Below are 21440 nucleotides of genomic sequence, written 5' to 3'. Positions count from 1 at the left end.
TGGATGTCCGTCTGTCTGTCTCTCCGAGCACAGTGTCACGGCCGGCGAGGGCTGCAGAGGTGTGCTCGCGTTCTCCGGAAGGCTGTGCCCTGGAATAGACGGCAAGGAAGCCCCCCGTAACCCAAGCACATGTTGTTTCAGGTCCAGCCCGTGCAGCACGTGTACCCCGCGCAGGTGCAGTACGTGGAAGGGGGAGACGCCGTCTATGCCAACGGAGCCATGTGCGTACCTTCTCCTGGACCCCGGCGGCCTGCTGCCCGCCCCCTCCCGCCTGCATGTGTGTGAACAGACTCTTGTCCACACCAAGCCCAGCGTCCAGACGTCGCAGTATCCTAGTCCTGTGGAGGTTTCAGCAACCACAGACCTTTTATTAGGGGGGAGGTACCGGGGATTGAACTCAGGGGCACTCGACCACTGAGCCCTCCCCAGCCCTATTTTGTATTTTCTTTAGAGACAGGGTCTCCCTGAGTTGCTTAGTACCTCACTGTTACTGAGGCTGGCTTTGAACTCATGATTCTCCTGCTCCAGCCTCCCGAGCCGCTGGGATTGTAGGCGTGGCCACCACACTGAGCCAGCCACAGACCTTTGTGCTTTTAACTTCTAGAAACATCTGTCTCCAAAAACAAAACCCAAAACAACTCTAACTTCTAAGTGTAAGATTGGGACTTCTAGAGTTTTCTGCTCTGTGTGATGCTGGGGACAGAAAAATCACACATCCCCTATGAGCTCATGGGCTGGAGAGAGAAGGCCTTCGGCTTGCTTGTGTGTCTGGATGTCCCTTCATCCTGCGGGGACGGTGCTGAGGGCTCAGCTGTGGCTTCAGGGCTGTGATTGATGGAGACGTGGTTTCCAAAGCACCACAGCAAAGGCCCAAATCACACAGAGACGAGGTGACTGTGTAAAGTTGGCAGAGTTGAAACAAGTTCCGTGGGCTGTGCCCGGTTCATGTCCCTGGTTTCAGCATTGTACTGGAGTTATGCAGGATGTCACCTTGGGATAGTACGCCTCCAGGAGGCCAGAGGGCCCTTGCCACTGACCTTTACCCACCAATAAGCAAACACGACCACGGGCCACCTTCTTAGTGACCAGCACCCCCCAAGAGTAACTTAAGACATCTGAGTCTGGACACACCAGGTCAACCCTGATCCAGATGGCGAAGGCCTGTCGGGCGTGCGCTCGGCTCCCTGGAAATTCTTTTTATGATACAATTTCATTTTTTAATGGTTTGTGTTTGAGATAATCATGGACATGGGGCTGGGGATGTGGCTCAAGTGGTAGCGCGCTCACCTGGCATGCGTGCGGCCCGGGTTCGATCCTCAGCACCACATACCAACAAAGATGTTGTGTCCGCCGAGAACTAGAAAATAAATATTAAAAATTCTCTCTCTCTCTCTCTCTCTCTCTCTCTCTCTCTCTCTCTCCTCTCTCACTCTCTCTTTAAAAAAAAAAGAGATAATCATGGACTCATAGGAAGTTACAAAATTAGTCACAGAGCCCCAGCTTGCCACGGTGGGGGGGGGGGGTTGCATCTTGAGTGACTGCAGGACACCCAGGCTGGGGACTTGACACTGGGCAGCCGCGTCAGCCTGCTCACCCTCTCCGGTCTTTACACACCTTCATCTGCAGTCCGTGTATGCAGCACGTGTGTGCAAACCCACATGTGAGTGTGCGCGTGGCTCTGTGCATTCTCACCCCGTGGTGTCGGTTCGTGGAACCCCAATCACAGACATGACCGCTGCGTCCCCCCAGGGCCCTTCCACGCGTGCCCATCCCCCACCTACAGCTCTGCCTTGAGCAGTTTCCATGGGACGGCCATGGTCCGGAATGTTTCAGAGTCGGTGGCCTCGAGCTTTGAGTCGCTTTTGAACTTCACAGGCCACGTCTGGATGGCTCTGTCCACTCGGCTGCGTGGGCTGCAGCTCTCCCATGAAGCACCGCTGGGTTCCTCTGACACCCACTCAGATCGGGGTGTGGTGGCCCAGGGCCCAGGGTGACTCCTCTCTCTCTGCAGACGGACGGCCTACGCCTACAACCCGGAGCCTCAGATGTTCGCCCCCAGCAGCGCGGCTTCCTACTTCGAGGCCCAGGGGGGCGCCCAGGTGACGGTGGCCGCCTCGTCCCCACCAGCAGTCCCCTCCCACAGCATGGTGGGCATCACCATGGATGTTGGGGGGAGCCCCCTGGTGTCCAGCGCAGGAGCCTACCTCATCCACGGGGGAATGGACAGCACGAGACACTCCCTGGCCCACACTGCCCGGTCCTCACCAGCCACGGTATGTACGAGGCCCGGCCCGCAGGGTAGACCGCGCTAGACGGCAGCAGCGGGGATGGTGAGTAGGAGGCGGCCCACGGGCCTGGGAGACGCCACCACGCAGACCGGCCCGGGGACCCCAGGCAGTAGCGCGGGCTGCTGAGTCACAGCTCCTTGTTGGTAAAAAACGGGGCATGTCGCAGGTCACTGGCTCTTGTGAAACTGGAACATGAGGAAGCCTCTCCCTTCGGGTGGGTGTGCCACTGTGGTTTTCTTGCTGTCACCTTCATGTCGTTGTCCTGGTCAGCCTCCGTCCTTAGCAAAAGTGCCCTGACCCAGAGGAGGCCCCTGAGAACAGCTGCAGGCTCTCAGCGCCCCGTCACCCTGCAGGGCTGCTTTCAAAACTCAATTTTCAAAACTCATGTCTGGTTCTAAACTCACAGCGTAGAACTGGCCTTGGTGCACGGTCCCACGGGGTTTGACACGTGTCAGTCTGTGCAGTCATCCTCCGTCCGGACCCACTGAGAGCTGCCCCAAGAAGCCCACCACCCTGGCGACCGCCAGTCCGCTCCCTGTCACGATGGAGTGGTTTTGGGGGGGTGCCGCGCACAGGGGATTGTGCGGTGGGTGACCTGCAGAGACAGCGTCTCCTGCTCGGCCGGGGCCTTGGTTCCGCGGGGCCCTGCGAGGAGGTGAGCTGGTTCTCTGTGGCCGAGGAGTTTTGTACGTGGCAGTCACTGGAGTGTGTGGCCTTCCACCGAGGGCCACACCAGGCTCCACTGGGGGCCCTGGGGAAGCCCGCAGCTCCGACCCAGACACAGGCCAGGTGTGGGCGCACGTGTCCTCTCCGGTGGGGACCTGCCAGGGGAGTCCTGCTCACGGGCAGGCGCAGGCGTGGCTTTGCCAGTTCCTGGGCTCTGCCTCACCAGCACCCAGGTCGTCCCTCCTAGGAGGCGTGCCTGGCCTTGCTGTGTCTGCAGCTTGAGGCTTCCTGCAGGTGACACTGGCCAGTTCCACTCATGTGTGACCTGCCTCTCCTGTGGGCTCTCGGGGATGAAGCACTTCAAGTCGTTTTTGTCATTTTCGCCGGGTTGGTTGTTCCCTTACTGTTGAACTCAGAGGCCTCTCTTATGCCCTGGACCCGCGTCCCCTGTCAGAGATGCTCTGCAGAAGTCTCCCCAGCCTGTGGTGTGTCACTGTCATCTCTAAAGAATGTTGATTGTACAGAAGAAAAGTTTTTCAATTTTACTCAAATTTAGTTTCTCAGTCTTTCTCTTTGGGTTTGTGCTTTTGGTGTCCTGAGACTCTGCCCACCTGCAGCCTCCTTCTCCCCTGATGTCCTGTGAAGATGTGTAGTGTCACACTTTAAGTCAAGACATGAGCTACAGGCTGATTGCCTGTCTTGCACACAGCAACCAGTTGTCCCAGCCTCGCTGTCGAAAGCCGAAAAATAAAAACAAACAAAAAGCCATCCTTTCTCCTTTGGATTGCTTTTATACCTTTGTCCAACATCAGTGGGCCACCTGCTTCAGGGTGTCTGCCCTGATCCTCGGATCCATGTGCCTGTCCATCGCCAGCAGCCCCCGGCCTGACCACCACAGCTGGGCAGGAGGCGTGAGATCGCATGGCGCTGCTCCCTCGGCACGTGCCGCTGGTGCGTGAACTGAAAGTTTCTATGAGACTTTCTTTTTGTTTTTTAAAATCTTTTTTTATAATGGTAGATGGACACAATGCCTTTATTTTGTTTATTTTTATGTGGTGCCGGGGATCAAACCCAGCACCTCACACATGCCAGGTAAGAGCTCTGCCACTGAGCTGCAGCCCAGCCTCTCTGGGTCTTATGTCAACTTATCTACAAATGCAGAAATGCTACTGGACTTTTTGATTAGTTGCATCCAGTCTGTCCATCAGTTTGGGGAAATTAACATCTCTACTATGCTGAGTCTTCCGATCCATTATTTAAATTCTTTGAATTCATTCATCAGCATTTTGTGATTTTCAACGTATGGATCCTACATGTGCTTCTTAGATTCATTCCTAGAGCTTCATGGTTTTGAACCTACTGTGAGTCATAGCAATTTTGGAATTTCAGTTTCCAACTGCTCATTACTAAATATGAAAATGCAGCTGGTGTTTGGCCATTGGCGTTGTATTCTGCAGCCTTGCTGAACACACCGTTTCGTTCTGTTTTTATTGTCTGAAAATATAAGCGCTTTTCCCTTCCCTTCCACCGGGTGCCCCTTCCTTCCTCTCAACCTGGCACTGCCAGGGCTCCAGTTGGCGCGGGCGGGGCTGGAAGCCCGGGTGTCCTGCCCAGCAACCTCGGGAGCCTTGGAGCCTCGGGCCTGCTGCTGAGCCTGGCCGACTCCTAGGTCCTCCCGGGGCCTCTACTGCTAGTTTCTGGGTGTCTCTTTGAACAGACGTAGAATTCTGTGAGACGCTCGTTCTCAGCTGACAGGGTCGCCGTCTCCCTCCTGCACAGCGTGAAGGAGGGATCGCCCTGACGGACTGTCACCTAGGCAATGCCTTCTTATTTTGGTGTGAGGCTAATCTCCTCAACTAGAAAGTGACAATCTGGTCTTGTCCCTGTTCCCTTGGTCTGGGTGTTTGTGGGTCACCCTGACTTCAATGAGGCCTCTGAGTCTGCTGTCCTCTCTCTTCCTGCCTCTGAGTGACTCCTAAACCCAGTGCTGAGGGCAGGCGCGGCCCTGGCCCCCTGCCCTGGAGAGAAGTCACTTGCTTCCTAGGGGCTGTGACACTGGGATGTGCTTGCTGCTCATCCAAGGTGTACCAGCTGGTGCCCAGCCCCATCAGCAGCCAGAGCCTGGGTGGCCACGGGGGCCAGGCGCGCCTCAAGGACAGGCCGGGAGGGACTTATTGGGATTTATTGACTTGTTGGGATTTACTGACTAGAACCTCTCCTCGCAGCCTGCGTTGACGTCCATGCATGGGGCAGGCTTGGCCTTGGAACAGGCACCAGCTTGTACAGTAGGATGGGCTGGGGCCACGGTACCCCCATGAGCAGCCTCGGGGTGCCCTCTCCAGCAGCCCTGTGGAAGCCAGAGTGCTGTTGGGACCTGCCTCACAGGTCCACAGCTGTCCCAGTTGCTTTGGAATAATTGAAGTTTTAAACCAATTAGAAACCTAGGAGCAGGCGTGGTCTCTCCCTCCCTCTCCCACGTGTCCCTCCAGTCACCGTGGGTTCCATCTCCCAGCTGAGAATCAGAGCCCCACTACTGCCCACACTGCGTCGTCCCTTGACTTGTTTTGGCATGGAGACACCTCATGAGGACAGCACCGAGATCCAAGGAGCGAGGGACAGCCCCGAGAAGCAGCAGAAGCCCAGGCTCCGCTCTGACCCTGACGCCTGCCGATCGTTCACCTCGGGGTTTGTGTCACGAGACTTTAAATTAATCCTGAAAATAGTCTGGAGACTGAAGCAGGGCCACCTGCAGCCCCTGTGACTGGCCGCCTGGTGGCACGCTGATGGCCTAGATGGTTAGTGTTGGGTGGAAACTTTCTGATGTCCTTTTTTAGCCACATGAGCCCAGTAGCTACCTGAGGGGGTGCTCTCACGGAGTCCTCAGTCCGGGGCTCTGTCCAGGGAAGGATGCAGGACACTGCAGCCTAAGGAGGACCCAGAGACCACACACGAGACCACGCCAGACCAGAGCCCCCCACAGGGCTCCTGGGGGCTGGCGAGGACAAAGGGGCTTAGAGTCGAACCGTCTGGCCACGAGCAGGAGGGGCTGCAGTCTCTCTTCAGGGTGTCCTGGTGTGCCAGGTGCACAGCTGGGCCGTGTCCTGCCCAGGAGTCCCAGTCGCCATCACAGTCCTGGCAGAGTATATCAGGATGTTGGGATTAACCAGAAACTGGAGAGAGGCCCAGCAGCCTCCCTCAGGGACTCATCCTGACTTCCGAGACTCCTGGGTGGCCCTGCATGGCAGATGGCAGGACAGGCTCCTCCAGAGAGAGCATGCTGGGGACACTGGTCCTTCCGCTGCCTCAGCTGTAAGCAGAACCTCTCTGAAGCTCTGAGGCTCTGGCTCCCATGTGCAGCATCCCTGCGAGTCCGCCCTGCCCTCTTCCTACCTGCGTGAGGAAGTTGTTACGTACAGAAGAGCTGGGACTGCGGCGGCCAGCCTGCAGGACACTCAGGGTCTTCTTCAGAACCTGGTCCTCGACCCCAGTATTCACAGTGGGCTGTGGTGTGGCTCACGGTGGGCACTTCCCTGGCACGTGCCAGGCCCTGGGTTCCATCCCTAGCACCTCCAAAGAAAAGAAAAGAGCCGGTATTTTTGGCCTGAACTGCTGGATGCCAGCTCTCCAGGACCCAGCCTGAGATGTGCCATGACGTCACCTGGAGTGACCTTCACCTGTGTCATCAGGGCAGCCACCTGCTTCCAACACCCAGCTGGCCCTGGCCACCACCCGTCACACCCACCACACATGCACCAAAGTTTCCTGTTTGGCTCTGACTCCATATTCTGCTGCTTATAACTCGGGACCACAGATGGGGTTCGTTTGGGCTCACAGTTCTGGTCTGAGGTCAAGGTCCCACATCTGGGGATGGCCTTCATGCTGGCAGAGAACCGGCATGATACAGGATGTCACCTGGTGAGGGCAGAGAGAGCATGAGATCCAGCCAAACAGGCCCTGGTGGCAGACCCACTCTGAAGGTGACCGCTAACCCACAAGTGGCTAGTCCAGTCACCAGGGGAGAGCCCTGGTCCCTCAAGGGTCCCACCTTGTCCTGCCTCTTGACACCTCACCTCAACCCTGGATTGAATGCTGAATCTGGCGTCTGGAAAGGGGGTACTGAGAAGTCAGCCGTGTGGGATCCAGGCCACCACAGCTGGTTTGGGCTGGTTTGGAAGGAGGCCGTGGAGCACTGAACTCTGAACTCAAGTAGCCAAAGTGACCAGTCATGGAGGCGAATGTGGAAGTGCCCAGGTGAACCTGAAAGGCTGCACACCGGTCCCCCACCAACACCTCCTGGGCCAGGCAGGTGCAGACAGGCAGAGCAAGAATGCCTGTCACCCTCTCAGCCCCGAGCCCCACGGGTCCCTCCCACCTGGACCAGGATGTCCGGCTTTTCCCTTTTCTAACCTAATTCTAAGATTTGTCCCTCTGCCCTTATCTTCCAATTGTCCCTCCTCCTGTGAAAACATTCTGAATTTTTAAATAAAGAATCTTGAGGGCTCTGCTCATAACATATTTAAACTTTTATTAGCTCCTTTTATGGTAGCGTGGCTAAGCTGTAGTTTTGAAGAGATGGTCAGCTGCAGCGAGTCTAACAGCAGGCCCCTGTCTCTCTGGTCTCCTGTCTGGGTCTTCGGGACCATTGTCCACTCCCACTGCTGATGACTCTTCCGGGAGGCAGGGCCCCGTCACCCAGTACAAATCCTGGCAAACCCAGCCTGGTGATGCCCTTGTCAGCTAGAGACACACTGGACTGTGGCAGAGGGACCCTCCCTAGGAGGCTTGCTCAGTGGGGTTATTAGAAGTAGAATGTTCATTTTCACACACTGATGAGCTCGGAGAAAGAGTGACTTCCATGCTTCCAGAGTGGCAGCCCGTTCCTTCATTACCACTCCAGGCCCAAGGGCAAGGGGCCCAGAGAAGCCCCCAGGCTTACTGTGAGACAGCTGGTGGGATGTTGGTCAGTTGTCTGGGGGGCTCTGGAAGCTCATTCTCTCTGCCATCCCTGCCAGGTCTTGAGATGCTGTATCCCAAGCTTTATTGAGATTTTTGATGTGTGTATTCATGTCTTTCATCAAATATGAGGCTTTCCAACCATCGTATCTTCCAATGGATTTTCAAGTCTGTGATTTCAGTTTGGTTCCTCTTTGTAATGCCTCCTTATGGCTATTCTCTATGTGGCAAGACCGCATTCTCCTGGTCTCTGTGAGTCCTTGGAGCACATACAGTAGCTTTAAACTCCTCGCGTCATAAAGACAACGTCTGGGCTTCCCCAGGTGGCTCTGTTGGTTCCCTTTTTGTCGGTGCCTGGGCCGTACTGTCTTGTTGGCTTGTGCACCTTGTAGATTTCTGTGGAGGACTGGATATCTTTAATGTTAAAAGGGGCAACTCGGGCCTCGGTTGTGGCTCAGGGGTTGAGCACTTGCCTTGTGTGTATGAGGCACCACATAAATAAGTAAAATAAAGGTATAAAATAAATAAATAAGGGGGCAACTCTGGATTTTGGATCCGCTGTCCTCTCCAGGGTTTATCATTGCTGTGTAGTTGTTGTGGACTGTTTATCAGGCTTCCTGGACCGCTTTTGTGAAATCTGTGCATGCTGTCGTGGAGGCCACTGGGATTTCCATTTGGTCAGCCAGTGATGTCACAGAGGTTCCCTTACAGGCCAAGTTTCAGCTGTTTCTTGGTGAAGGATCCACCTGGTTGCTATAAACTTTTTAAAATTTCCAGACTGTGGATAAAGTTGGGTACAGTGGGGTTTGCCCATTTATTCAGGACTTTGGTGGAGACCTGGTCCTTGCTCTACTCTGCCTTTCTCACTGATGTCATTTACATTTTGTAACGTGCCTGAATGTGAAGAGCTTCTTGATATGGTGTCAGGTTCCATACTGGAGTGCTGCAACTGACCAGTGTAGCCAAACTAGCAGATTCTGGCGAGGGGTGATGGGAGATTAGAAGAAAATAAAGAGTCACACACGCAGATCTTGAAGATAAAGCTGGGATCTGGTGGAGCACTGCTCTCTGATGGGGAAGCAGGTCTAAAGAATTACACCAGCAATCTTTATTATATGTCTCATTAAGCAGATTAAAGACTATGCAAGCATGATTCTTTGTACTCATGAAAGTTACAGAGTTAGTAACAGTTACATTCTACAGTTTCAATGTGCAATGTTAGGAGCATTGTGCAGCTCTCAAGAAAGTCCACTGTTTAAAGTTACTAATTCTCAGGCAGATTCAAGAGCAGCAGAACTGACAAACCATTGTGGTTATCTTAGCATGGAAGTTCCTTCATTCCCAGGAGCTGTGTGCCTGAGAGCAAGGTCGAAGCTGATAAGACTCTAGCAACAGAGTGTCCCCATGGAGAGCATTGCCATAGCAACCAGGCATCCCACACCTTGGCACAGAAACTTTCCCAGTCACCAAGCATGCCACAGCCATGAAGTCATCAGGGACCCCAATCTCAGACACTGGTCTCCCAATCACTGTCACTGCCCTCCACACTGTCATCAGTGATATCTGGTACCAGCCAGAGAGGATACCAGAGCTCTGTAAGAAACTGCCAGTTGTCGCAGTTTGGTGTAGTATCAAGTAAAGATGTCCAGGATTGCCTGGAACATAAAGCAAGTCATGTTTCTCTTAGGGCTGCGCATCTCAAACAGCAGACTGTGGACTGGGGCTGTGGCTCAGTGGAAGGGCACTTGCCTAGCATGTGTGAGGCACTGGGTTCGAGTCTCAGCACCACATATAAACAAAAAAAATAAAATAAAGGTCCATCAACAACTAAAAATATATTTAAATTTTTTTTTGAAAAAATTAACAGCAGATGCGGGCATGGAGCTCGTCTTCTACTCAGCTGCAGAGAGACTTGGGGAGACAGAAACGAGCCTTTCTTCTCATGTGCTTTGGAAAATACAGCTATTCTTCATTTTAAAGGGTTATCTATGTTAACCAGTGATGGGCTTATTATTTTTAAATGAATTAATAGATACTTTTTAAATTTCCCTTCACAATTCTTAAAATGGGAAATATTGATAGATTTAACTCTTTTAAAGAGCTCCTTTAGTGGGGCAGGGTGTCACGCGACTTTATTAGTGCAGAGGAGACAATAGAGTAAAACGTGGAAGGCCTCCTGCAGGAAGATGTGTGACCTCTTTCCTGGTGCTGGGCACGCACAGGCCACCCTGCCCCACAGGGCCACTACCCAAGGGTGGACAGGGCGGGTAGAGCCACTCGGGCCCAGCGCAGGTCAGGCTGGCTCCAGGCCCAGGAGCTCTGTGCCTTCCCACTGCGATCGAGGTAGTGTGCCTCCCGGTTGCTGTGCCTGGGGCTGAGGGGTGGGGAAGTCCGCCTTCCGCCTTCCCTGCTGCTCCATGGCACCTTCAGGGTGACCGTGGTATCCTCTCCAGCTGGTAGCACATGTCACTGATGACAGAAAGCAGAAGCACAGTGGTCCAGATTGGGCAAGGGACATGCCGTTGCCTGCTGCCTCCCCCAGCCCAGGACCCCTCCCTGAAGTCCACCCTCTTGCTGTTCCCAGGGACGCTGAGGCCTCTGCCTTCCCAGCTGTTCCGGGGGTGGAGAGGAGCTTTGGGCTCCTGCCCTTCCTCGTAGCCCCCAGCCTGTCATGGTGGCCACAGCAGATTCTAAACACCCAATTTCCAGATAGGAATCGGGGTCACATTCAAAACGTGTAAATGTGGTGGCAACTGTGCACGGCTGGTGTTCCCTCCTGTCCTTCTGAGCACATTCCTGTCCCCCGTGCCCACCGCCTGGCCTCAGAGCCCCAGGAAGACCACTTTCTCCAGGAAGCCCTCACAGTAGCCAGGCCCTCCCGCAGGTCTGTCCTCCACACCTCCCTCTCTGCACAGCATGGATCCGTAGGTGGTCAGGGGTCAACTTCTGGGCCTGCAGGGGCCCAGGGCCTGGCAGGGCCTGTGTCTCTGGCCTCGTTGGTATTTTCACAAAGCATCCAGATCTGGGCTTTGCAACCAGTTGGGCTGGCCCAGATGTCAGCGTGGCCATCCACCCTCGTGCGATTACCTGACCCTCCCAAGCAGCAGATGTGGTGGGGGAGGCGTGTGGGGACAGCGACGCTGGCTTTGCTGACACTTCCTCTGTGGCTGTGTATTAATCTGGTCTGCATGCGCACGTGCAGGGCTGTGTCCGGATGCCGCACCAGGCTGCGGGGCGCGGCTCCGCTACTCCTGTCCCTCAGGCTCTGGTGCATGTGCTGCAGGAGGTGGCCTCGGCTCTGCTCGCCACTGTGGACGGACCTCCCCTCCTGGGTCGAGCCTCTCTCTGAAGTCGGAGGAGCTAGAGTTTGGGTGTTGGCAGAAGGCAGGTCGGGGCTGATGCTAACCATCTCATCTCCTTTTTTTCCTTCCACTTTGTTTTGTTTTGTTTTGTTTCTGCACATTTTCTTTAGCTTGAAATGGCGATTGAAAACCTCCAAAAAAGCGAAGGAATCACACCACACAAAAGCGGCTTACTCAACAGCCATGTAAGTGTGTGTCCGCCTGCGCTCTGCCCGCTCGCCCGCTCTGCTCGCAGCTCTCCAGACCCTTTAAAAGCAAATAGTGAGGTGACATCTGAAGAGTGCCAGGAGGGGGGGTCAGAACACAGTTCCAGCCAAGCCACCTCCCACAGCCAGGGACGTGCGCTGGGGTGCGGCCCCGGGGGAGCGCCTGCCTGGCACGTGGGAGGCCAGGTTCATCCCAGCACTGCGAAATAGAGGGACCTGGTGGTGGCACGCGGCCTGGGCTTCCCTGGGGCCAGCCACTACTGAGCTTGGAGACTCCAGCAGTGCCTGGAAGGTAAGCCGCAGTGTGCCAAATCAAAAAGGAAATGACCCTAAAATAAGCCATAGAAAGAGGGACAGGAGTGCCGCAGAGACTCTTAGCTCTTGTTCCTGGGGTCAGCTCTTTGCAGAAATGGTGATTGGAGAAAAGTGTAAAGCAAGTTATTCCTGCTGACTCTAGCTCCATGGGCTTTCCTCTTCCGCTGCCCCTGGGGAGGAAATGGACTTCAGGCCAGTCCAGGAGGCCCTGACTATCCCTGCCTGGGCAGCCGTGTGGCTGGCCAGGCCTGAAGGAGGGGCTGGCTTAGTGCTCCATGGCAGGACAGTTAGGAGGGAAGCCTGTCCCTACAGGGGCCCCTCTTACTTTTCTTCAAATGCTCCCAGAGGTTTGCCCGGAGTGGCAAGGGGGTGTGGCATTTTAGAGCTGACCCCTGCCCCTGAGCTCAGAGCATGCCCCTGGCTGTCGGCCACTGGACAGGATTTTTTTCCTGAGAACACAACTTCAAAGGGAAAAAGGTTTGACCTTTGGTCAAACCCACTGACCATGACTCAGGACTTCCTTGCATCTAGAGAAACGTCCGAAGCTGGGTCTGTGGGTGGTGCAGGTGTGGCCAGCGGCTCCAGGCAGCCCCCGGAGCATCTCAGAGGCCTGTCACTGTAGGCAAGAGCCATGTGTCCTTCTGCCAGGGGCTCAGGCACGAATAGAAACAGAAAAGGCCCCAGCTCAGCACCCACCCCCTGCAGGGGGAGTGGAAGGTGGCCCTGGACGATGTCCTGCCTTGGACAGGGCCTAGAGGGAGGAATGCTGAGCGGAAGGGCACAGGCGAGGAGCCGGTGGGCAGCAGCGACCTGCAGGCCTGGAGGAGAGAGCGCTGCGGAGGCGGGTGGGCGTGTGTCGTGGGAGGTTGACAGGTGGCCAGCGAGCCAGGCATCCTGGCTGCTGGGTGACTCTCTGGCTCCCATGGGAAGATGGGCTGCTTCCCTCCAGCATGGTTCTGAGTTGACTTTCCCAGCAGAGAACTCTGCCTGGCGGTGCCCCGGTGGGGATCTGCCCTGGGTCCCTTCTTCCGCGGTGGTCCGCAGACGCTGGCTTGGGCAGGAGTGAACCAGCCTGGATCTTGACCTGGCCAGCCAGAGCGCCAGAGGACCGGGGCAGCTAAGCCGCCCGTCGTGCGCCAAGTCCTCCGCCAGGTCCTCCGCCAGGCCACACGCGCTCACCACGGCCTCCCCGGGCTGCCTGTGCTGGGATGGCTCCTGTGGTGGGCAGCAGCCTTCTAGAAGTGCTCGGGGGGTGTCAGCCCAGCTCCTGGGCAGCGCGGCCTGGGGACACGGGCCCATGTTCTGGTGGCCTCGCAGCAATCACTGCCTCGAGGACCCTGGCCAGGTCAGGGAGCCTCACCAGTGGCAAGACCTTGCCTGTGTTCTGCTGCCACACAGTGACACCAGCTGCCGTCTGCTGTGGGCAGGGTGCTAGCCAGGTCAGCACCAAGCAAAGCAGAGGGGAAACACCCTGAGGAGCCCAGCACTGGAGGGCAGCAGTGGGAAGTGCGGAGGCCACACCCAGTGCCCTCTGTGTGCCCAGGCCCCCCGGGGGCTGCCAGAGGAGCTGGTTGGTTGGCGCGCCTACAGCCATGCTTCCTCGGTGCCCGAGTCAGACAAGCAGCGTCTCCCAGACCCAGCTGGGAGCCTGGGAGCTGCCCACTCCCCCCACTGGGGGTTGGGACCCAGGAGGCCTGCAGGCCCAGGGAGCTGCCCCCCACGGGAAGAGTACATCCAGGCAGAACCAAACCGCATAGCACCCCCAAAGGAGGCGGCCCAGGTGGACCCCACTGGGCAGGGCATGAAACAGGGAGCAGCCTTTGCGCAGGGAAGAGGCAGAGGAGGAGGCGCCACTGAGCAGCTGCCGTGGGCCGCCACAGCACAGGAAGCGCCCGGCCCCTCCAGGGGCTGTGTCCCCGCGGCCAGCTGACATTGGGACCCCACAGCAAAGCCATCCCTGTCCAATAAGATGTGCTCTTAGCGTTTCCACACCCCGGGGAAGGGGGAGGGCTTTAGAAGGGTGGTTCTGATCATTGGGCTTTTGTGTTTTAAATCAAGAAACAAATAATCAAAGGTCCTTTAGCTGCCTCCTGGTGTCCAGGTGTGGGCTGGCATGGTGGCAGCTGTACCCCGCGGGCCAGGCTCTGCCTGGCCATGGGGCGCCTGTGGGAGCCACTGCCCTGCTGTAACATGGGGTGTGTCTGCACGCAGTCCGTGACCCGTGGGTGGCACTGTCGGGCCTGTGGCCTCGAAGCTCGGCCTGGTGGGAGCCCGGTGCAGGAGGACCACTCCCCTCGTGGCCAGGTGTGGATAAGAGAGGGGCCCCACCACCCCCAGGAGAGCACACTCGAGACCTAAGACCTCCCACCAGGCCTGGCTCCCCCACCGCCCAGCTGGAGACCAGGCTTGACCCCGGGCCCCAGCTCGGGCAGCGCCCTTGTCCAAAGCCTGCTTCCCGCCAACGTGACAGGCTCCTGGCAGTGACTAGTGCTCCTGCCGCCCGCTCTGCCGCCCGCCGGCTCCCCGACTCCACCCTCACCCGTCTACCCACTGCTCGAACCAGATCCTGGCCCGTCCAGAGCTGGGCCCGGACCCCCCACCGCCACCCTGGTTCCCCGTCCTGCCTCAGGCAGGAACAGTGCCGTCAGGTGCTCAGCCCCTGGCCCCCGCTGCCCTCCCCCTCCACGCCTGCCTCCAGTGCTCTCCAGCCCCCTTCAGGGAAGGTCCAGAGTCAGAGCCTCCCCTGCACCACCCCCACCACCGTCTGCCCGGCCACTCCCAGCCAGCCTCGCCAGCTCCAGTCCCTCTCACGGCAGCCACCGGGGCCCTGCGGTGGATACAGCACTGCTCTGCTCAGAAGCCTTCATGGCTCCCACCTTCGCTGCGGTCAAAGCCCAAGCCCTCCCCACGGTCCACAAGTGCCGGCATGATCCGCCGTCCCCTCCTGGCCTCCTGGCCTCCTGGCCTCCTGGCCTCCCTCGCTCCCCCTCCCTCCCTCTACTTGAGTCACTGGGGCTCCTGGCTCCTCCTCCAGGTGCCAGGCTCGCCCTGCCTCAGGGTCTTGGCACAGGCTGTGCCCTTCTCCTAGATCGCTGCTCCCCACGGCGGCCCGCTCACCCTCACGCCCTTCCTTACTGGGTGCTTTCTCAGGGAACCTGCCTGCCCTCCCTGCCCTCCCCGCCCTCGCAGCACGTCACACCTCTCCTCATTCTGTACATCTTTCTTGCTTACTGTGGGTCTCGGCCCTAAAATGGCTGCTTCTGGAAGGCAGGGGTGCTGCGTATTTGTTTGTGGTCAGCTTGCAGCACCCAGAACAGGGCCTGGCCTGAGTCCACGGGCAGTGGAGAGTCAATGAGTGGGTGAAAAGGAAGGAGGGTGTCCAATCACTGGGGCTCAGAAAGGCTGCCCAAGCTGTGGCGTGTGGCCCAGCGAGACCTCACTCGGCCAGTCAGGACCAGCCTCGGCTGCGTTCGCCCCAAATGTAGTCACGAATGGCAGAGCGACACTTGGGGCAATAGGACTACAGGGCTGTGTGTGCCGTGCAGCCTAGGCACATACCAGGTGCACCCTCTCCCACATGCACCTGCACGCAGTGGTGTTTGCACAACAAGGAAGTCAAAGGGCACGTCTCTCCAAGCGTGTCCAGTTGGTGAGGAACAAGTGGCTATAGTGGGAACAAGAGCCCTGGAGCACAAGGGGTGGGCTGAGTGCAGTGTGGATGTGAGCCCTGCCTTCCCATTTTGAAGGAGGGACACCCTTCCACAGGGGTTGTGGCTGCAGAGCCCAAAGCCGCAGGGCGAGCTTAGTGCTCGGGGTTCTCCATAAAAAGCAGCGTTTAACCTTTGGCCAAGCGGCGAGCACCACGGGCCAGCAGGGCTCCATGAGTACGTGCCCTTGGAAAGCGTTCTCCACGTCTCGTTGATGTGGACATAGCACAGCCCAGACTGACCACAGAGTACCCAGAACCTGCAAGGCCATCTGTCCAGCCCTGTCCGCTCATGAGCATGCCAAGTCACCTGAGGCCAGGAGGGGGACCTCTGTGGCGAGCGAGGCAGGCCCAGTCAGGAGGATGAGTTCATGGGGCTCTTGCTGGGCCCGACAGGGGTGCTGGATGCTGGTCCCCAGCTCCTGACCTGCAGCCTGGGCGCCGGAGCCACTCACAGTCCCCCAGGTGTAGCCAGGCGGATTCTGTAAGTGGTCAGAGCGCAGCCTGGCCTGCCCGCCAGGAGGCCACCAGACAGAAGAGAAAGGGCCATCACTCGTTTGGGAGAAGGGCCCACCCTGCCGAAGCGGAGCTGCCTCTGCCTGCGCCGCGCCCCCAGAAGCTTGTTGAGACGACCACACACCCTTTGACGTCAGCACCCACAGTGACCCCAGCAGGGTCTCCGCCCTTCATCTACGTGTCGGGGGTGAGGGGCAGAGGCTCCTCTTGCCAAGCCTCTCCTCTGATGTGTGAAGCAGTTGTGTCCAGCTGGCACGAGCCTGGTGCTCCTAGGCCAGCGTGCAGTGCCCTCCAGACGGCCCCCATGACACCTGCTCCCCAGGAGCTGAGAAGCCGGATCCCCATTGGGCTCCTGCCCGACAGGCTGACGTGTTCAGCCTCAGGACATTGGACTGCTGGACCTGGCTCCCGCCACCCCAGAGAACGACCTGAGAGTGCACCTTTGCTCCCCACCGTGGGGTGACACAGAAGAACGTCCCCTGACCTCAGTACCCAGACGCTGTCTGCTGGCTCTGTCCCCTTTCTGTTCAGGCACCCGTGTTTTTATTTGGGTTTTTTTTGGGGAGGGTGGTACCAGGGATTGAACTCGGGGCTCAGCCGCTGAGCTCCATCCCCAGCCCTATTTTGTATTTTATTTAGAGTCAGAGTCTCACTGAGTTGCTCAGCGCCTTGATTTTGCTGAGGCTGGCTTTGAACTCCTGATCCTCCTTCCTTGTTGGCCTCCCGAGCCGCTGGGGTCACAGGTGTGGCCACTGCCCAGCCAGGCAACCCATCCTCATTCCTCCAGGTGATCTGTGTTGGCTGTCATTCTCAGATGTCTTCAGAGTCCTGGGGGACAAACAGGGACAGCTATCTCATCCCTGCCCTGGGGATTGCGTGCCCAGGGGAGACGAGCAGTCAACAGGCGCAGGCCAAACCTGGACAGGAGGCGAGTGAGATTCCAGGGCTCCAGGCCCTGGGAGACGAGGGGAGGCAGATGAGAACACATTCACGCCGCCACTGCTCCTGGCCACGCGGGCAACATCTGGTGGCCTGAGGGAAGTGGCTTCCACGCTGGCCACCCTCCCATCCCTGCGTGTGCTGCCTCCTCCCTGGAGGGGACACGGGGGGGGGGGGGAGTGCAGTGTGGTCACTGTGGCCGCCTTGGGGTGCAGAGCAGGGCTGTGCCCTGAGAGGTAAGAGGGCAGAGCCTCAGAGGTTCAGTTGGACTCGCTTGCACAGTGTGGCCCTGTCCTAAGATCACATGGAGTGACCGGGCTCAGGAGGCCCTGGCCAGAGAGACTCTGGGACAGAGACAGGCACCTGCCACCGATGGTGTCAGCAGAGGGCGGGCAGGGGTGTGGGGAGGCCAGCAGTCAGCACGGGGCTGCGGAAGTGAAGCCCAAGGAGGTGAGGAAGACGCTCTCCTCCTGGGCCCTTCCTGCTGCCCCGGCTCACAGGCCTCAGCCCTTGACCACCACCTGTCCTCTACCTCCCTTCCTTGGATGAGGGCCTGAGTCCCTCCTCCCCAGGGCCACAGCACCCACACTGGACACATGAGATGGACAGCTGCTAATTAGTCACCAGTGGTCACAGCCAGGGAAGGGGACCTTGCAGACCACAGAAAGCCACACGGGGATCCACATCCAGGCTGTGGGAGGCAGGCCTGTGGGGACAGCAGGGAGAGATGGCCCCCGGTTCTGCTGATCTGCAGAGCGAGTGGCAGCGGAGAGGCCCCGAAGCCCCTGCGTTTGCATAGGGCCTGGGGCCCCTGGGGCAGGACTGGCCACCCTCCTGCCCTGCTTCCAGCACAGAGGCCCAGGCTCCCCATCCCCCAGGATGAGAGAGAGCCTGCGCTTGGCCCAGTCTGGCCAGCAGCTCCCCTGTCACCCACTTCTTGGCGGCTGCCTTTCTGTTGAGGCCTCTGCTCCGTCTGCTAGATCTCCGATGTCTTCACAACCTGCAGGGGGCGGGGGGCAGCCCCAGGGATGGAGAAGGAAGGACCTCGAGGGGGCAGGTGGGCAGGGGCAAGGCAGGCAGTGCAGAGCGCAGGGGAGACTCCACCATGGGTCCTGCAGGTCAGCAGTGCATGCCGAGGGGGGCTGGGAGGCAGCACTGCCCACCCCAGGCAGGGCGGCCGGGGCCCTCAGGTCCCCGAGGGCGGCTGGGACAGGCCTGGTCAAGGCCTCTTCCCCCTCACAGCTCCATCCTTGCACCTTGGCTTTGGCTCGCTGGCCTCTGGGCAGTGTCAAGACACTTGGTGAGGTGGCTGCTGTGTGGGGCCCCTTCAGGAAGGAGGCTTCTGACCTGCAGAGCTGAGTGGGAGGGGACGCGCTGAGCCCCTGCGCCTGCCCAGAGGCAGCAAAGCTCTGGGGCTGGCCCTTCCCCTTGGCCCTAGCAGCGCCCTCAGCTTCTGCCCTGTGGCGTCTTGCACAGACCGAGCTGGAGTGACCGTGCTCCATGCAGGCCGGGCGTGGGGCCTCTCCATCGCGGTCTTGTCACCGTGTGCCCCAGGGTGCAGGCTCCGCCCCACCTGCCCGCGCTCTGTGGCCTCAGAACTGCCTGTCGTCCTGTGCGCTGAGGGCGCATGGTGGGGCTGCGTGGTGGAGCCAGCCACTGTGAGGCCTCATCTCTCTCTGGGTCATATGCCATCGCAATGCGTAAGTCAGGAGCCCAAGAGCGGGGTTGGCCGAGCAGGGGACGAATGGACCAAGGAGAAGAAGCCATTTGCCGATGGCCCAGAGGACTCAGCCCTGGCAGCCAGGGTGGCGTGGGCCCTGGCGGTTTCTCGGAAAGGGAGAGCAGGCCCTTCAGTCCCAAGTCCACGTGGCACTGGGTCCTGGGTTCTGAAGAGCCACGCGTCTCTCTCCAGCTCCAGTGGCTGCTGGACAATTACGAGACGGCCGAGGGCGTAAGCCTGCCCAGGAGCTCCCTGTACAGCCACTACCTGCGGCACTGCCAGGAGCACAAGCTGGACCCCGTGAACGCCGCGTCCTTCGGGAAGCTGATCCGCTCCGTGTTCATGGGGCTGCGGACCCGGCGGCTGGGGACCAGGTGGGTCGCGGGAGCCCAGGCCACCGGTGTCTGACCACCCACATCCTCCCCTCTTCCTTTTTCTGGAAATGGGCTTCTTGGCACCTGGGGGGAACCTCCTGCAGAGGTGCCCTGACCTATAGCCCCGCCGGGTGGACTTGGAGCCATGGCCCCATTATTTCCTTTAGAAGCCAGTGATGGTTGAGGTTTTCTTTCTGTTTGAAATTCCTCACAATCGCAAGTTTTTATTTTTGCTGTGGGAGGCAGCCCCAGGTTATCTGCCCTTTCTGGATGCCTGCCCACCTCCCATGGCCTCTCCCACGTCCTCTCCCGGGCCAGCAGCGGCCGTGGAATGCCACAGGCGGTGGGCTCGTCCCCCAGCCGGGCAGCTCCCCTTACCAGCAGAAAAGGCCGCCCGGCCAGGTCCAAGCCAGTGGCCTGGAGCATCCATAAGGTGACCCTGTGGCAAGTGAGGCTTGGCAGCGGCAGGGGCCCGAGAGAGCAGAGCAGAGTCCGGGGGAAGGACAGGCCCCGGGCCTCGGGGTCACAGCCAGCTCTGCCTGTCTCCACCCAGCTGAGCACACACCTCTTCTAGAAAGAGCCAGGGTGCCTGTCCCCAGCCTCCGGAGCGTGGCTTCAGGAGCCAGAAAGTCTGCACAGCTCCACCTGTTGGCCAATTCTAGGTCCCGTGCAGCTCTCTGGTCCCCTTAACAAAATTATTTAAAGCCCCCGGGTCATCATTTTCCCCATAACGAACCGGAGTTGTTAATAATGACGGTCCCCAGGGGGCGTGGGGGTTAGACAGGCTGGCCTGGATTGCTTGCTGCAGGACTTCTCAGAGCCTTTATTATACTAAAAAAGAGGGGACTTGCCACCAGGGGCCGGGGTGAGAATGCCCCGTGAACGTTGCTCACACGGGTTAGAAAACGCAGAGGGCCGTGAGGAGCCACCTTTAGATTGAGGTGTGCAGGGACTGAGCCTCGGCCGTCTGCTCCAGGGGCAACTCCAAGTACCACTACTATGGCATCCGCCTGAAGCCAGACTCCCCGCTGAACCGGCTGCAGGAGGACACGCAGTACATGGCCATGCGGCAGCAGCCCCTGCACCAGAAGCCCAGGTGGGTGATGTCCCCAAGCTGAGGGTGTCAGGCTGCGTCCCCCTGGAGAGCTAGGAGGGCAGTTTCCTGAAGGTGACATTTGTGGGCCAGGGGCTTCTGTTGACCACCCTGCTCTAGTATCCAGGGCACCAGGACTCGAAGCTCTGCCCAGTGCCTCCGTGAGGCCAGCAGCCTCCAGCAGCCAGGTGTCTCCAGCCCCTGACTTTCCCTTACATTCAGTGGGAGTAGAGAGAGTCCCCACCGCTGTCCCCCACAGCCCCCACTGATGGCCTGGTCTGACGCGTCGTGGTCACTGGGCCTGCGGTCCGCATCAGGCTCATCTGCTGTGCTGTGTCCAGCCACACGTCTCCACCACGACAGCCTCAGAGGGGCGTCACGGCCTCCCCGCCCTGGTGTCCCCTCCTCTCCCAGCCCTGGCAACCACCCATCCTGTCGCGGTCTCCATCATTCAGCCCTTCCCAGAGTCTCAGAGTCAGAGTCACACTCTTCACTTTCTCAAGCTTAAGGGGAAACGGCGCAGCAAACCCGCGCCCGGAGAAGGGGGCCTCCCCACCGAGGCCACTGCTCCCTGGGGGCTGGGACAGCCAGTCGTTTCTGGAATGGTCTCTTCTCTGTGTGTCGCACACTTCGCCAGCCTTTAAGGCAAACCCTTCACCGCGCAGGCCTGCCGACTCTGGTGACGCTGCGGGGCAGCGAGTGGTGGCTGGGCCACAGACAGGATGCAGACTCGACCCAGGGCCTTCGTTTCTGGGCCCCGGTCTAGGGCTGCTCTCCAGCGCCCCCCACACAGGCCAGGAGCACCGACTCGCACAGGAGGGGCTCCAGAATGCAGCCCTGGCCCATCCTGTCCTTTCTGCCTACACAAGGGACCCTGTCCCTTCCTTGGTTCAGCTTTGGCCCCTGGCAGACACCTGCCACTCTGGGAAGTGTCGTTTCAGGAGCAGCTCTCGTGGGACAGGGTTACGGACTTGCATTGGGGCAGCCACAGCCTGCACCAGGTGGTCCGCCACACCCAACTGGCACTTTGTCCTTCCCCGTGAGGCCCGCCCCACTGCCCACTGCCCAGTGGGAACAGGTACAGCCAGCTCTGGCACTGCCTGCTCTGCACGGTGTCTGGGGAGACCTCCCTCCTCAGGTCCTGTCCCTGGGTGAGCTGCCTGGACAGGCCACCCCTGCCCTCTGGCTCCACCCTTCCTTGAGGCCATAGGATAGCAGCTGGGAGAGTGCAGGTACCCACCGAGAGACGGGAGGGAGTGTGCACACCCAGCCCGAGTGTCACCAGCAGTCAGTGGGCACACT

The 21440-nt window shown here is 58.8% G+C and overlaps 1 protein-coding gene across 14 annotated transcripts in view; it reads left to right on the top strand.

The window, feature by feature from the left end:
- The window catches only part of RFX2 (regulatory factor X2), an 82389-nt gene that overhangs the window by 49460 nt on the left and 11489 nt on the right, over positions 1-21440 (top strand). For 11 of the 14 annotated variants that reach the window (XM_081288492.1, XM_081288498.1, XM_081288496.1 and 8 more), the window contains 5 exons: positions 142-221; positions 2012-2273; positions 11380-11454; positions 18864-19045; positions 20022-20141. In XM_081288492.1, coding sequence (XP_081144618.1) covers positions 142-221; positions 2012-2273; positions 11380-11454; positions 18864-19045; positions 20022-20141 — 719 coding nt within the window. The remainder of the gene's footprint in view (positions 1-141; positions 222-2011; positions 2274-11379; positions 11455-18863; positions 19046-20021; positions 20142-21440) is intronic. The other 3 variants (XM_081288500.1, XM_081288504.1, XM_081288494.1) reach the window with 1 other exon arrangement.

Source organism: Spermophilus citellus (assembly GCF_964194105.1).
Source record: "Spermophilus citellus genome assembly, chromosome: 3".
Classification (NCBI taxonomy): domain Eukaryota; kingdom Metazoa; phylum Chordata; class Mammalia; order Rodentia; family Sciuridae; genus Spermophilus; species Spermophilus citellus.
This window is presented reverse-complemented; position numbering and strand designations above follow the sequence as displayed.